At 31.0% G+C, this 18,650-nt stretch overlaps 1 protein-coding gene across 1 annotated transcript; it reads right to left on the bottom strand.

Annotated features, from left to right (window-relative positions):
• Window positions 1-1,895: 1,895 nt before the first annotated feature.
• Window positions 1,896-18,485, bottom strand: LOC123699901 (senecionine N-oxygenase-like). Its single transcript, XM_045646949.1, has 13 exons — window positions 18,311-18,485; window positions 13,815-14,029; window positions 11,774-11,912; window positions 9,492-9,663; window positions 9,081-9,353; window positions 8,647-8,807; window positions 8,168-8,311; window positions 7,620-7,833; window positions 3,657-3,845; window positions 3,090-3,368; window positions 2,636-2,799; window positions 2,309-2,452; window positions 1,896-2,223 (listed from the first exon to the last, which is right to left on the bottom strand). Exons 1-13 carry the CDS (start codon window positions 18,383-18,385, stop codon window positions 2,020-2,022), a joined length of 2,373 nt encoding a protein of 790 aa, XP_045502905.1. The 5' UTR covers window positions 18,386-18,485; the 3' UTR covers window positions 1,896-2,019.
• Between the last annotated feature and the right edge of the window lie 165 nt (window positions 18,486-18,650).

Here is an 18,650-nt window from a genome sequence, read left to right as displayed (position 1 = left end):
CTAGTTACCTACATCATTTTTAGGAGAGAATCTTCAATATTATAATTTATAGGTAATATTGAATTATTCATAGTTACAAACTTGTTTTAAACTCCAATATTCAATCTATTCTAATATTATAAAGCAGAAGAGTTTGTTTGTTTGTTTGAACGCGCTAATCTCAGGGACTACTGGCGTGCTACTGGTACAATTTGAAAAGTTCGTTCGGTGCGGAGCAATACGGGTAAAACCTCTCTTTATATGTTCTGTGGGTAAAACCGCGGGTCACAGCTAGTACAGGATTAAGTTGTAGTTGTATTTAAATATAATTGAAATAAGGTTTTTAAGTAATCAATAAGCAAAAATCAAATGTCATCATTAGGTATTATAAGAGGTCATAGAATAGATAGAGCAAGTAATCAGTAATGTTGAATAAATAAGCGAGTCATAAGTATTCGTATTACCTACACTTAATTTAAATAATAAATAATAATTATCAACCATGAGATTGTGTTTAGTACTCTTAGGTCACGTGTGTTTTTATAGTGCAATATCTGGTTATTTGCTCAGAAAGGTAAGTTTGTGAAGAATTTGTACAGCTAAGTACCTACTTATGCGAAATTTAATAATTAAATAGGGCTTTTTAGATGTAATATTTGATAAATAAAATACTCTAACCATGTCACATAATACTGTCGGAAGTAGGTACCCGTAGGTTTTTTTTTTCTATAGTAATGTTCATGTTTCTATAGTTACCTACTTACTTAGATTTAAAACATTTAAATAATTTTATTTTACATTATTACGTATTTATAATAGCTTTTGGTATCTATGCCTACATTCATTGAAAAAAAGGAATAATCTTTAGAAAAAAACGTTTATGTAGGTAACGATTGTTTTTTTTTTTCGTCACTATAGGTAGGTATTTAAATACTTGCATAATATTTGATGCATTATTTATGTTTTATCGTAATTTAATATCCTATAAATAAATTGTAAATATCTTTTGGCGTTATCATTGATAACAACGTACATCGAAATATTAGGATATTATAATAATGTGACAGCCTCCTAAACTTTCTTACAAATATTCGCAACGAATTCTTCCACGCATTTTTAACAAAGCGATTTGATTTAATAGGTAAATATTGTGAAAAATGTCCAATATCTTATGTTAATATTAATAATTAATGTTACCACTTATACGTATTAAAGTTTTTGCAATAATGCATCTATCATTTCTAAATACCTAAGCTAAATACCTTTTTGTCGAGGTATGTTGTATAAAAATTCCTCTAGCGAGTAAGGAATCAATCTATCGTGTAATACTTTATATTATCTCAAAATGGCTGAAATGATTTTTTCGTAGCATTTGACTCTGCATGGATTAATAGGTATAATACCTGTTGAAAAAAATCTACAAAAAATGGCTGCCAGATTGAGGGCCTTTATTTTTAAGAACTTTGCAAATTTTTGAAGTGAAACTTCTTTATCGGAGTTGGAAAAAAATTTTGTGTAACATTTTTTCGTTACGCGTGACATTTTTCGTTACGCGCCATCTTTTTCTTATTCCTACCACGCGAAAAATGTCACGCGTAGCGAAAAAATATAACACAAAATTTTTTTCGTTACGCGTGACATTTTTCGTTACGCGCCATCTTTTTCTTATTCCTACCACGCGTGATTCGACGTATTTATGTAAAGTTGCATAATATAGTAAATTATTTTTTGAAAAATAAGGTCATAAAGAAGTTTCACTTCTAACGTGTGTACACTAGTACACGCACACATTTTTTTTATGTACACATCGTGTATATAACATCATCGTAGGCTTGAAACTTCTCCCGTTTTTCTTTCTGCAGTTTACCTTTTGGTAAAGTTAGTTATTCGATCTTGTGTTAAAAAGAAACAAGTTATAAACAAATATACACTTTAATTCTTACTTCTAGATATAATAGATTTTAATATCAATATTAAATGAATACACGATTTTCTTAATAAGATATATTATGGTAGGTGTTATAAATACATAATAAACATTTACACTGTCTGTTGGATATTGTTAGAATCTGTATCACATTCCAATGTCCTTTCAAATGTATTATTATCTATCACTCTATAAGAATAATTTCTATAGGTGTAAAGGTTCGCTTTCGATAACATATCTGCACTGCGAATTTTGAACATAACAGGCGGCACTCTTTCAATTCCTGATTCTTTCGATAGCTCTTCGTAATATTCATCCTAAAAAAATAATTATTAAATAACTATTAAGGAAATTATGGCAGGATTGGGAAGTAAAAAATATGAAGAAAAAACTTTTTCGTACCTCGCTCTCTGCTAAAAAGTGCAAATAATTAAAAGATCGACCTTTTTCCAAACATTTGTCCGCCCTCATTTGCCATTCCTTCATCATCTCTTCTTTAGATGGTAAAGAAAATTTTCCTTTTATCAAAGCGGCTGTATACCGCGCCTGAAATAAAGAAAAATAAAACAAATGCAGCCTTTGTTTAATACGGTGCAGTCTGTGGGTGCAGTAGAAGGTATATAATTTTAAGTTGTCTTGTGTCTATAATAATTTCTACCCATTTTCTAACAAGATGGAAAAAAATAGGTATTGAGTATTATTATAATTCATATAAATATAGGATCTCACCTGAGCTTCAAGTGCAGTAACAAGACAGGCCTTCTCAACTAATCCAACGATGATCATTGTTGGCTGATTAATATTGACCATGTACTTATGTAAAGGCGTTACCGTTTTTGGTCGTAACGTCAAGTCGGTGCTTTCGTCACAAAACGAATAATCAAATAGATATCCTAGGAAAGAAGACGAAATGAAAATTCTTTAATGCAGTAAAAAAATAGATAAAATGGCACAATCACAACAAAAAAAGAATTAAAAAAAGCGAACTTTACGAATAGCTGGTACAAGAAGAAAATGTCGTACACAAATTATTAATTGTATTCCTCATCTTGGCTCAAACAATATTATGGCACTAATATGGCACTGGCATAATTTAATAATATGACGTCTAATAATTTTCTCGAGGATCAGTTTTAATTTAAGTTTGAAAACAAAAACAGTAGTGGTAGTGACTTCATCATACCTGTGCAATATATGACGGCATCGACATCCTCGTAAGTTCCATCAGCAAATAACGCACCCTTTTCATTGAACTCTTCGATATCTGGTTTCTCAACGTAATTGTTGGGAAACTTTGTTTTTGTATATTTGATTTTGGAGTGATGACTGTGGTAAACAGTTTTAGCTACAGTAGCGATGTCTAATGTGATGTCCACGCCGGAGGGACCAGCGCCAACTATGATCACATTTTGTCCTTTGTAGGGCTCTGGTTCTCTGTAGTCGTGACTGTGAATTATTGTACCTGAAATTGCACTTATATGCTTAACCTAATACAAACTCAAACATTAATCTAATAATTTTCTTTTATTTTGCATTTGTATATCGAGTGTATTCAATTTGCGTATTCACTTGTCTGCAATTTTAGCATAAAAATCAGAGATATCTGGGTATCCTTAACCCTTACACTATCTGCAACATTTACTATTGAAAGAGGATAAATAATATTCATCTCGCGTTTTTTTAAACTTTGTAAACGATATAATGTTTTCTAAATAATCAGATGGCCAATTTACGAGCTTTAGTTCTTTACCTTTGAAAATCTCTTCTCCCTTAATATTTGGTCGATTTGGAGCGCTAAAATGACCAGTACCTATGATGACGTAATCATACTCATCGACATAAACTTCGCCACTTGGAACGTATTTATGTTTGACTTTCCATGCATTTCCAACACGCGAAATTCCGATCACATGATGTTGGTACTGAGGAGTAGAATTGACTCAGTAGGAAAAGGGTTTTCCCTTTTCCTACTGAGTCAATTCTACTCCTCAGTACCAACATCATGTGATCGGAATTTCGCGTGTTGGAAATGCATGGAAAGTCAAACATAAATACGTTCCAAGTGGCGAAGTTTATGTCGATGAGTATGATTACGTCATCATAGGTACTGGTCATTTTAGCGCTCCAAATCGACCAAATATTAAGGGAGAAGAGATTTTCAAAGGTAAAGAACTAAAGCTCGTAAATTGGCCATCTGATTATTTAGAAAACATTATATCGTTTACAAAGTTTAAAAAAACGCGAGATGAATATTATTTATCCTCTTTCAATAGTAAATGTTGCAGATAGTGTAAGGGTTAAGGATACCCAGATATCTCTGATTTTTATGCTAAAATTGCAGACAAGTGAATACGCAAATTGAATACACTCGATATACAAATGCAAAATAAAAGAAAATTATTAGATTAATGTTTGAGTTTGTATTAGGTTAAGCATATAAGTGCAATTTCAGGTACAATAATTCACAGTCACGACTACAGAGAACCAGAGCCCTACAAAGGACAAAATGTGATCATAGTTGGCGCTGGTCCCTCCGGCGTGGACATCACATTAGACATCGCTACTGTAGCTAAAACTGTTTACCACAGTCATCACTCCAAAATCAAATATACAAAAACAAAGTTTCCCAACAATTACGTTGAGAAACCAGATATCGAAGAGTTCAATGAAAAGGGTGCGTTATTTGCTGATGGAACTTACGAGGATGTCGATGCCGTCATATATTGCACAGGTATGATGAAGTCACTACCACTACTGTTTTTGTTTTCAAACTTAAATTAAAACTGATCCTCGAGAAAATTATTAGACGTCATATTATTAAATTATGCCAGTGCCATATTAGTGCCATAATATTGTTTGAGCCAAGATGAGGAATACAATTAATAATTTGTGTACGACATTTTCTTCTTGTACCAGCTATTCGTAAAGTTCGCTTTTTTTAATTCTTTTTTTGTTGTGATTGTGCCATTTTATCTATTTTTTTACTGCATTAAAGAATTTTCATTTCGTCTTCTTTCCTAGGATATCTATTTGATTATTCGTTTTGTGACGAAAGCACCGACTTGACGTTACGACCAAAAACGGTAACGCCTTTACATAAGTACATGGTCAATATTAATCAGCCAACAATGATCATCGTTGGATTAGTTGAGAAGGCCTGTCTTGTTACTGCACTTGAAGCTCAGGTGAGATCCTATATTTATATGAATTATAATAATACTCAATACCTATTTTTTTCCATCTTGTTAGAAAATGGGTAGAAATTATTATAGACACAAGACAACTTAAAATTATATACCTTCTACTGCACCCACAGACTGCACCGTATTAAACAAAGGCTGCATTTGTTTTATTTTTCTTTATTTCAGGCGCGGTATACAGCCGCTTTGATAAAAGGAAAATTTTCTTTACCATCTAAAGAAGAGATGATGAAGGAATGGCAAATGAGGGCGGACAAATGTTTGGAAAAAGGTCGATCTTTTAATTATTTGCACTTTTTAGCAGAGAGCGAGGTACGAAAAAGTTTTTTCTTCATATTTTTTACTTCCCAATCCTGCCATAATTTCCTTAATAGTTATTTAATAATTATTTTTTTAGGATGAATATTACGAAGAGCTATCGAAAGAATCAGGAATTGAAAGAGTGCCGCCTGTTATGTTCAAAATTCGCAGTGCAGATATGTTATCGAAAGCGAACCTTTACACCTATAGAAATTATTCTTATAGAGTGATAGATAATAATACATTTGAAAGGACATTGGAATGTGATACAGATTCTAACAATATCCAACAGACAGTGTAAATGTTTATTATGTATTTATAACACCTACCATAATATATCTTATTAAGAAAATCGTGTATTCATTTAATATTGATATTAAAATCTATTATATCTAGAAGTAAGAATTAAAGTGTATATTTGTTTATAACTTGTTTCTTTTTAACACAAGATCGAATAACTAACTTTACCAAAAGGTAAACTGCAGAAAGAAAAACGGGAGAAGTTTCAAGCCTACGATGATGTTATATACACGATGTGTACATAAAAAAAATGTGTGCGTGTACTAGTGTACACACGTTAGAAGTGAAACTTCTTTATGACCTTATTTTTCAAAAAATAATTTACTATATTATGCAACTTTACATAAATACGTCGAATCACGCGTGGTAGGAATAAGAAAAAGATGGCGCGTAACGAAAAATGTCACGCGTAACGAAAAAAATTTTGTGTTATATTTTTTCGCTACGCGTGACATTTTTCGCGTGGTAGGAATAAGAAAAAGATGGCGCGTAACGAAAAATGTCACGCGTAACGAAAAAATGTTACACAAAATTTTTTTCCAACTCCGATAAAGAAGTTTCACTTCAAAAATTTGCAAAGTTCTTAAAAATAAAGGCCCTCAATCTGGCAGCCATTTTTTGTAGATTTTTTTCAACAGGTATTATACCTATTAATCCATGCAGAGTCAAATGCTACGAAAAAATCATTTCAGCCATTTTGAGATAATATAAAGTATTACACGATAGATTGATTCCTTACTCGCTAGAGGAATTTTTATACAACATACCTCGACAAAAAGGTATTTAGCTTAGGTATTTAGAAATGATAGATGCATTATTGCAAAAACTTTAATACGTATAAGTGGTAACATTAATTATTAATATTAACATAAGATATTGGACATTTTTCACAATATTTACCTATTAAATCAAATCGCTTTGTTAAAAATGCGTGGAAGAATTCGTTGCGAATATTTGTAAGAAAGTTTATATTTTCAAGATATTTTCACGTACTGTTACTGGATTTTACCTAATGTAAATTGATGTTGATATGATATTTTTATACATATGTACTTAACTTGAGTCGTTGTGATTAAGATTTTCTTCGGGATTACTTTATCGCTCTGCCTATTTCGTCTTGAGAATAGAACAAAATATCGATATTTTTTTTAAATATCATGGATTTTTTTTATAATAAGGGTTCCCGCAATAATATAAGTATTTAGCATAGAAAGTTAAGCTAACGGCTAACCTATATCTTTACATATAAGTAACAAAACTTTTCAAGTCTTTAAATCAGTTCGATAAAAAAAATATTAGGTAATTCGTTTATTTTTGTTTGTATAAAATAATAAAATAATCATAGGGAATAACAATTCCATATAAAAAGTATATTTTAGAAAAACATAAATTTATTTATGTTTTAAATTGTTCTTAAATACCTACCCCTAAGCATCACAGTTAAAAACGTTAAGTTTATTTTGCGCAATATCATGCAAAAAAGAACAATGGCTGGAACTAAAGTAAATAAATCAATCTTATTTGTAATTATAGTAGGTACTAGTATATACAAAGAATATAATTTCTAGCGTGTAAATTACTAACTAATTAATTCAGATTTAGAATGCGGTCACTATTAAGTACAGTCTACATTTAATTACATCTTCATCTTAATTTATTCAAACAATAACAATGGAATTATGATCATATCACAACCTTGTTAGCGCAATCACCTCTAACAATGAAAATATATATGTACCTATAGTGGAAAAAATTTTACCATTGACCTTGTCAAAGAAACTATAGAATTTTTTGAGTCTCTTGGATTCTGGAAGATAATTAAATGATATTGAATAAGGACTGCAGTAACGCTTATTACCAAATCATTTTGCTGGACGTACTTTACAATTTACATTATTACGCATTCAGTATTTATTTTCTCTCTATATCAATAGGACACTGAGATCCCTTTCCACCACCGCTATACCATTTTCTGTAATGGTACGGATCGGTCAATTCGAATTCATAGTCACGGTAGTTTAACAAATCTTCTAGACGATATTTTGCATTGAAATCTCTGATTTCTGTAAGGACTGGGGGCGCCCTTGATACGCCGGCTTCTTGAGTTAAGTTGGCGAAATATTGATCCTGGAAATAGGAATGCAATTAGCAATACTAAATGTTTTATAGTAGATAGGTACAATTGTTAGAATACCAATGGCACCAACATTCCGTTTATAGCACACTTTTGATAACACTACTTTAATACAGAAGAAATAGAAGAATATCTTAAAATAAGAATAGTGCGACGTTAATAGCTGTAGTACATATTAATAAGCTTTTTAAACTCGTAGGTACTTCTACCGTAAATATTTCATCGTATAAATATGTATTCTAAATTGAAAAGTTATTCTCAATTGATTTGCATGATTCTGTCTTATATCTTCTATATGATCAAAAATTTAATACATCTAATTGTTACCATTTGGTTGCCAACAATGTTAACATCAACGATCTTCTTATTCATATCCTGAAGGGTATAGACGTGTTGTAACCAGATCTTCAACATCTCTTCCTGTGATGGCAGTTTAAACTTGCCAGCTATTAGACGAGCTATGTACTCCGACTGAAATTGGAATTTAATTAAGCTTTTTATGAGAAAGCACCTTTTAGGTAAATAACTATATAAGTTATTTGTAGCATCATAATGGTATAAGAAGAAGGTACGACAAGTTGAAGACGAATGTGTGAATTGGAAATTTACCTCACTCCTTTTCTATCTCCGGATAATGAATTTTTTTTTATATTTAATATAGTTACTCGATTGGGACTTTAAGGTGTTACGTGTTATATCAACTATTAGGTACCTTAGGCACCTTTATTAGATTCTATACTATTACGTACTTAGGAAAAGTTACAGGTCAATCTTAGTAAACTGACAATCAATTTAGTATTAATTACCTGTGCATCTAAGACTCTATTGATGATCATTCTGGCCATACCGATGAAGGTCATGGATGGATGTCTGATGTTCACAATTTGCTGGTGCAGTGGTAAGACAAATTTGCCAGAAGTTGTTAATCCAGCACTTTTGTCAAGGAACGGATGGCTATATTCATATCCTGTAAAACATAACTGTTTCATTTCCATCGAATACAAAAATTGGTGAAAAAACCCAAAATAATAAACATTTATTCAAAAAACTATAACGGATCTTTTATTGAGCTAAATGTTCATTGGCCATTTATGTGCAAAATCACATTATTTACTGTCAAGCATAAAATATCCGTTTTCGGACATTTTATGCACAAAGCAATAAATGTCACTGTATATGCTCTCATCTCTTAAATATACGAGGGTTTTGGGATTATTTTATTGCCAAAAAATGATAATACCTGTACAACATATAACGACATCAACTTCTTCCATCGAGCCATCTTGGAAAACGACTCCATTTGGCAAAAATGTTTTTAAGTCTGGTTTTTTAATGTAAGTTTTGGGGAAGTCTGGTTGGTTATAATTTAAATGGTGACTGTGGACTAATTTCTCTGTGATATTCGACAAATGAGTCGCGAGATCTAAGCCAGATGCTCCAGCGCCAACTAAAAGTACTTTCTTTCCAACGTACTCATCAGGCCCCTTGTAGTCGTGACTGTGCATTATTTTTCCTAAAAACATGTCATATTATAGAAAACCAATATCTTATTTTAAAGTAGAGTCAGTTTAATTGTATACCTGATACAGAGAGATTGTTAAAATAGCAATCTGTCTGGGATAAACTTCATACTTTGTAAAATAAATTTTACCTTTAAATACATTCTGTCCCGGCACTTTAGGCATCTTGATTTTAACATATTGACCATTGGCAATAACTACGAAATCACACGGTATTGTATAATTTTTGCCTTCATCTGATTTTGTGTATGTGAAGTCCCAATGATTTCCTGCCCATTTCACGGATCTAACATAGCTGTGCGTCTATAAATTTAAAGTTATAAATTAATATTTGGATTGCATTCAGGAAATAGTCAGACATAATAAAACTAGAGGATTGCCTTTAAGACGAGATTTAAAGTGTAAAAGGCAATCCTCTAATCCCAAAGTGTATAAATGCTGATAAAGAAATATATTAGGAAATCATACTCAGTAAAACTGTAGCTTTCTGCTAGCGAATAAATATTTTGGAATCTGTCTAGAACTTGGTTTATTCAATACTAGCTTTCCGCCCGCGGCTTCGCCCGCGCAGTCAAAGAAAAACCCGCATAGTTCCCGTTCCCGTGGGATTTTCGGGATTGCGTCATTTTCCCGGGATAAAAAGTAGCCTATGTCCGTTCTCGGGTATGAAAATATCTCCATACCAAATTTCATGAAAATTGGTTCAGTAGTTTAGGCGTGATTGAGTAACAGACAGACAGACAGAGTTACTTTCGCATTTATAATATTAGTATGGATAAATATTCAAAATACAATTGTTAGGTATCTCTTTAAGTTTATGTACTAACATTAATTCTTATACCATTGCAAGCAAAAGCGAATATTCTTACTAAAATATCTCAAGTCTGAGGCTTATTAAAATGACCACAATACCATATCCGCTTAATGGCAATACCATACGTCTCATGGTGGACATAAAAACAAAATGACTCGCTTTTAACACAACGAAACCAGTTTTAAAGTTTAATAAATCGCGAGAGTAAAGACCTACAAGGGTCTAACTTCAATTATGATGAAATTTTATATTTTAAACCTACACACGTGGTCCTTACTTATAAAGTATCTTTTGGTGACTTTTATTACCTATTCATTTTGCATAAACTAAAATATATGTTTTACTAGGTTTTCGCCCGCGGCTTCGCCTGCGCAGTCACAGAAAAACCGCATAGTTCCCGTTCCCGTGGGATTTCCGGGATTGCGTCATTTTCCCGGGATAAAAAGTAGCCTATGTCCTTTCTCGGATATCAAAATATCTCCATACCAAATTTCATGAAAATTGGTTCAGTAGTTTAGGCGGGATTGATTAACAGACAGACAGACAGAGTTACTTTCGCATTTATAATATTAGTATGGATGATATATGCTATAGTTCTGAGGTGAACTTTAGCAAGTACAGTATTCATTAAAGATCTTATAGGTAGTTACGTCATAATCCAATAAATAAACATGCACGTGTAATTACAGTTAATACGATGTTCATAAATTGATGTTTTATCGTTTCTCACATCATCTGGCTTTGTTTAATCTCTGAGATCCCTTACCTATAATAATCTTTGTAGTAAATTATTATGGTAGCGTATATTGACATGTTTTGTTAGGTACCTACTCATAATAATGGTCTTATTACACCATTTTAGTACTTACATATAAAATTCAATAAATAGGTACTTAGCAAATAAAATAAAATATGTATATGAAAATACGTTGAAAATTCCCCTACATAATTACGTAGAAGTTACAACGTATCTTTTTATAGATGTAGGTGGAATTTTTTGTTCGTTATGTTATATATGGAATTTGCTTTGAGGTAAACATTCTAACAAAAACGAGCTAGCGCGCAAGAGCAACTTTTATTGTCTTCGCAACTATTTTGTCTCTCCCATCAATTACTCTATGTGAAGTTGCGTCGCTACGCGCACTTTCTTACTAGCCCATAGAGGTGATGGGAGAGACAAAATAGTTGCGGAGACAAAAGTTACTCTTGCGCGCTAGCTCTTAGGTACAAGACCAAAATTATCTCAAATGTCATTGACATTTAACAATAGGTAGGCTATATAACTTAAATGCTACGGTAGAAGTAAAATATGAACTAGAACTGAAAACTAAAATAATAAATAATTATTTACTTAATATTATTTAGTGGTTTATTCATAACTAGCTTACCGCTTGCGGCTTCGCGCGCATAGTCAAAGAAAAACCCTCATATTTCCCGTTCCTGTGATCCCACAGGATATCCATCCGGGACCTTATTTCAGGTCTCAAGCCATATCTGTACCAACTTTCATCCAAATCGGTTCAGTTGTTGTCGGGCAAAGAGACAGAGTTACTTTCGCATTCATAATAATTGTTAGGACATAGTGGTAGTCTCACTTACTTGAATATGGTCTAGCAAATGGAAGTGTTTCACGAAAGACTTCAAATATTTATAGAAACAGGTGTTAGATGGGTATGTAGGCGTTGAATCCGGGAAAGGAAACCCACTATACTCCATTGTTTGACGAGGTGTGTTCGTTCTGTAATAGAATATTACATTATTATTGTATGTATATATATAATATTAGTAATAATTTATATAAGTAATTTATACCACAATTTATCTTTAAAATACAGTTAAATTTATGGAATACCAGGGAACTTTAAGTAGAGTTGCAAAAACCAGTTTTCGAACACAGTTATTCCTTCAATAGTTTTACTAAAAATTTGAGTTAAAAACATTGGTTACATAACGCTTGCCTGTATATTAGATAAGGCCGTTAACCTGTGACCTATTGCGGGGAATATCAACAATTTACAATGCGAAATATGAGAGTGAAAGTTCAGAGTGCTTATGGATATTTCCTTACTTCCTTCTGAATCCGAAATATATAAATAAATATTATATAATTATTCGTTAAGTAAATTCTTTTGAACGAGATTGAAGGTGATGAAATTATTATTATTATTAATTATCGATAAGTAAAATTAAGGTTTACGATTAAGTACCAATCATTTTCTATTAGGTAATTTCTGTTTACGATACCTATATAAGTTCTTAATTTATCTAAGTATATTAAAGTGCGCTAACAAATATTTGATAAAGTACCTACACACGTAAGACACGTATAAAAAGTTAAAAATAAATAGGTAAATAAGAAACGTCTTAACAAACATTTACACTAAACCTTATTTGCTAATCTAATTGATATGCTTAAGCTTTTTACTTTCGATTTAAAGCAACGCTTAGCCTTGGCTCCTAGTTGAAAACGTTTTCTGAATATCAATACCCTTGTTTATTCTAATATCCCATCATAAAATCTGACTGAGGTTGCCAGGAATATTTAACATACGAACATTGTTAACGAATCACGTACATGGCTTAGACGACTCTCCCGTAATTTATGTCAAATACTTGCAAATAGTATTAACTAGCTTTCCGCCCGCAGATTTCTTCAATCACTCTATCTATTTAAAAAACCGTATCAAAATCCCTTGCGTAGTTTTAAAGATTTAAGCATACATAGGGATATAGAGACAGAGAATACACTAGGATATAGGGACAGAGAATACACACATTAGACTTGGTGTTATACTATGTAGTGATAAAGCTCTATAATATTATATAGTTGACTTACACGATACACGCAAATAGAACATAGCAATACAACAAGGAGATGATGATTAAGGGCCTCAAGATTTCGAACCAATAAAAAATTCGCAAAAAACATAAAATTTAAAAATATATTGTTTAATTGATATATTTTCCAGTCATGCTTCTTCTTAATTACGTTTGAGTAGGTAAACGATATGAAGTAGGTATACGAATTATGTATCAGTACACAATCAAACAAAGAAATATTAAGAGCATTTTATTTATCTGTATTTTAAAACCTGTTTGTGATTTGTCTCGATTAAATATTATGCAATCCATTATTTGCTCGTTCATTAAGAAAACAATCCCACATAAAGATTAAATAGTTCATGCACAAATTAAGAACAGGTAAAGCACTACTCAGAATAAATGTTTACCTAATTTAAACTGGTCTTCCAGTTATTAGAATTAATTAAATTCAACCAACAAAAAAATCTATATTTAAGTAATTATAAGATTTGGAAAACGTGTTAAAATTGAAATATGTAAATTATAAAGTATAAGTACAAGGAAATAATATAAAGAATACCGGTTTATTATTTTTAATTTAATTTATTTGTTCTTTTTTCTCTTCTATTATTCATTTAAAAAGAATGAGTTTAGAATCATAGAAAAATCACTTATAAGTGATAAGGCCGCCATCTGTGCTGTGTCTTCTTTTAGTACCTACTTATAAGTTTTCTATTTGTAATTTTTGCTGGCAGTACAATAAAGTATTTAAATAAATAAATAAAAATAAAAAAAACTAGTTAGTTACAATTAATCTCCATTTTAACAAGTGACTTACCTAAGATTCTTATAGGTGCTGGTGAAAATTGGAACACCATACTCATCATTGCCAACATTAGGATCGAACCTCCACTGACCACCGAAATTTCCAGAAGCTTCGAACACTCGGAAGTTCACTCCTAACTCTTTCATATACCTTGCAACAGCTAGGCCAGAATAACCAGCCCCAATTACACAAGTGAATGGTATTCTTGGTGTGTCTGATGATATAGTCTGAAATAAAAACAACAATATAAACAAAAATTTATTCGTCCGCATAACTACGAATTTTGATAAGAACTGAAAGTTCCTATGATTTTGTTTTTATTTTCCGTGTAGATTTTTAACTTCAAAGGTCAAAACCTGATACTTAAAAGCACATTATATTTTGATGAGTATACCTAACGACATATTTACCAAATTATGTTGGAGGTAAAGTTTAGTGATTAAAGAAGTATGAAAAGTAAAATATTGAGGTAATATATTCCAATGCAGAACCGTTATTTTTTATACCTTTTTGGGTTTCTTTATTTTCATACATTTTATGTGTATTTGTTTTCGTCATATTTAAACTTTAATTAACTCGACTTTTTCAACTTAATTATTCGCATTTTTCGATGTTTTTCGATTAGGTACAAATAAATAAAAAAGTTAAACCTACATCTTCTTTTTCTTCGTTTACTTCTTTTTTCTAACTTTATAAAAGTAGGCATAAAATTCTTTTGTAAGAGTTTTAGTTGAAGAATCCCGCTTGCCAAAAATATTAATCGCAGAAAATCATGGATGCTTAGCATGGATTATTTTCTACACACTATGGTGTGTAGAAAATAATTGAATGAAACACTGATTCACTAGTAATATATTATGGGAGATGATCGTTATGATCATCAATCTAAATAATTATGTAATAGGTATTTTATATGTAGGTAGATAATATAGTTTCAAGCAAAATCTCTTATTGCAACTTTACAGCGATAATTTATGATGTTGATATTATATTCTATGACTATAGTACATATAGTACAAAGGTTGTCCTGAACGTTGAAATATTTATTTATGGGAAGGCAATTAGAGATACTTTGAAGCCTGTTACAATCGTTATTTATGCGACTCTAGTCTCTATATAAGTGACACAAATAGTTGAGCAACCTGCTTTAAATTGCATAACACGTCAAGTTTGCGTAGGAATACATTAAAGTTTTAACACTTTTCCTTTTAAATATTTGGACGACACAAATGTTGGAAGATAATTTATGAGCCTGATTTTAATAAAACCTGAATTTTAAGTAGAGTAATCGTTTCCGTTGCTTTCGCAAACAGCAACATCCTAATGCGGTTATTGAACTATCAAATAAATAATTAAAAGTTATGATTTTTTATTTCCCATATACATGTACATGTATATGTAAGTAGTTATTGTTCTAATTATTATGTGTAGGTATAAAATATGAAACCTTATTCATAATAATAATAAATAAAATAGATAAACAATGTAGTTTTATTTTAATTATTTTAACAATTAACTAACACGAACAATGTCGTTTTATGAATTTGATTATATTATCCAACATTTTAATTGAAACATAATTACATTTAAAAAGAGAATGGCATATAAATGTTGCATAAAACAAGTAGGTAGGTACCTTTAGATATATATGCATTAAGAATTATACCACTAAATTATAATTATGTTATAATATCTAATAATTCTAGACCTCTACAGTCCCTTCCATTTACGTATAATTCGTTTCCAATCAATCCATTTGTACCTAAGTAAGATTCGATAATAATTTGATAAGTGATATTATTAATAACTTTGTATATAGAAAGTAGATAGATACCAAACTAGGTAACTACCTAACTTCATTTAATTTAAATGTTTTGCCAGTAGCACTATAGTTGCACTATAGTATCAATAGATTCAAGAATTAATTAAAAGTTAAGATGTTAGAATGAAACAATGAAACCTAATTTATTTTATTATTTTAACTAACAATACTAACTGACTCATTAACACTATTCTTTACAGTTCAACAAAAAATCTATTAATTTAAATCAATGCATGCGCAAAATGCAGTCAAGGCTCTCCACTTGTCATTACAGATAACGGTTGAATCATCAAAACACCCACTTTACGCTGTTCCATATAAAACCATAATTTAAAGGTACACCATAATTGTTCTGGCCGTGACACCGTTGTTCAATGGTGCATCTTTGGTGGTCGTTCACCTTTACATGGTTTTAATTGCATATGTATTTTTTAGTCCAAAACTTATATGGAACCTAAGTATGGAACTGCCTGTATTAAACATAAATAATGCTCTCGCAAAAACTGATTGGCGTCATAGAATTTCCCGGTAACATTGTTTTGGTAAAAACACATCATTAGGTACGGTACGTTCCTATAATACGTAGGTATATAAATATAAATATTCATTTCAATAACTTAAATTCCTTGAAATTTTCAAATAAATGGTAAATAGGTACAATCTATACATATAATAAATCTGTAGAAGGGTCAATTCTGTACATTGAAAATATTGAAAAAATAAGTAGCAGGGGGTGTTACTGGATCGATACCAAACCCAAATATGTGATTAAAAAAATTTTTGTCTGTCTGTCTGTCTGTCTGTCTGTCTGTCTGTCTGTATGTTCAGGCATCACGTGAAAACTAACGGTTCGATTTCGATGAAACTTGGTATAATTATACCTTATTATCCTGGGCATAAAATAGGATGCTTTTTATCCGGGAAAAATACGTAGAAAAAAATAAATCTTAATTTTTCGGCGCGGACGGAGTCGCGGGCGGAAGCTAGTATTAAATATTAATTTGTAGTAGTTATGTATTTTATCGTTTTCTCGCAATACAATTTCGACTTATAATCATAATTGGAATCATTATTATGATAAAATGCATTGAAATTAAATTGTCTAACCTTCTAATATATTGATCTCATTGTTCATTTTGCAAACAAAGAATAGTTAATTTCCTAATAAAGGCAACGCGCGAACACACTTGGAGTAAAAAATGTATGCAGCATAGCATATCTATGTACCTAATCTATGATATATTTTCCTGTTGATAATAAATATTTAAACTTCTGCATAAATAAATAGTTTAGAGAAAAGTTTTGTTGTTATGACAAAACAATATTCTTGTTTTATATTAGCTTCACATGTATAGAATATTATACATGTTTCTAAAATTTTATTTTATGTTTGTATGTAACCGACTCATTCAGGATTGATTTTGGCCCACTTTTATTGAAAAGAATTAATTAAAAATGTGTACACTTGTTATGAATCGGTGACAATATAATAATTTCGTATGTTTATTGTATGTGCTTAATTGCTAAATTTTTTTAATTCTTGTACGGATCCCTAAAAAATGCTAGGCCGTAGGCAATGTCCATAGAAAATTTTATGACACGTAGCTTCCTGATCACGACAATAGTTTGTAACAATTACTATACGGTAATAAAATTATTTCGATTAAGTTAACGTTTTTATGGACTGACACTATAATTATTTTTTTGTGAGTTACCACAAGTTTTTTTTTCCTGATTATTATTTTCGTGTGCTGAGTTAGAAACTGCAATATAGGTAGGTAGGTATCTAAGTACTACATAGGAACAGACACAATAGAAAAATTTGATAATAGGTGCGATAAATTATAAATGATATCTATATATTTATTTATATTCGTTAATAGGAAATATATAAATAAGTAATACAAAACATGTTACTTGGTATTTATATTAACAACACTCATAATAGCTAAGTAAGTATATTGTTTTTTTAATTTTTATTTTTATTAGAAAGCGCATCATATCATTATTAATCCTACTATTATCAGAAAAAAAATTAATTTAAAATAATCTTTATTATGTCTTCCTTTGTAGAACGTAACGTACATGACATTAGAATAAGTACATAAATTACTTGTAATTAGGGCATTTATTAGCGCCATTGGTAGAGTAAGAGAGCCTTTTAAAAAAAGAGATTATTCTCACATCTTTCTACAAACATGGAGAAGCAGGTCGTATTAGCCGGTTGCAACATGCCTCGATATAGCATCGACTTTCATTTCAGTGTATAATTAAATAAATTACGATACCTAATATCTCGAAAGACGGACAAATTGTTTCACCGTCGAAAATAAGACCGATTGTTCTTGATGTTTCCGTTAAGATTATATGAGCGCATTTGAAACTTGTTTATTTTTTAATACCAGAACTGAATAAGGTACGAAATTAAGATTAAAAAACTCAGGTACGTAGATATTTTTGTATTACTTAACCTACAAAAAGTTTGCGTTTAACTTATATTTTCCGAACAGGGTTTATGTGCATCTATATCCATTAATTAATTAGGAAATTAACTAAGTAGGTAGGTATATAAATAAATTTATGTTTTGTTAGACAGTACTCTTAAATATAAATAAAAATGCTATTTTTAAATTAAAAAAATTACTTCCTAGGAAGCAATAAAAAAAGCTTTCAAATAAATCCATACCGATTGTACTTCATCACTAGCACTAAGTACATAACAATTGAATAAAATAAACACACAAGTCCACAATGTTGCCATTTTAGGCGGGAAAGAAAAACTGTTTAAAAAACCGCTGCCAGAGACGGTCCGTCTCGGAAGAGCGCAGGAACACCAAATGCAGGTTTATATCGAGAGAGCTGTAGGATCAACTCAGGCCAGCCTTGGCAATCACGTCTCGCTGCTTATAAAGTTAAAAACAATTCATTTTGGCACTTCACGCAATCACCTTAATTATTATTTATTATCTGTTCCTCATTAGAGTGGAAGGTATAATGGGTTACAGAATTGGATGACGGATAACAAA

Source organism: Colias croceus, chromosome 18 (assembly GCF_905220415.1).
Source record: "Colias croceus chromosome 18, ilColCroc2.1".
In the NCBI taxonomy this organism is placed as follows: Eukaryota; Metazoa; Arthropoda; class Insecta; order Lepidoptera; family Pieridae; genus Colias; species Colias croceus.
The sequence above is the reverse complement of the archived record's forward strand: the minus strand, read 5'-3'. Positions and strand labels throughout refer to the sequence as shown.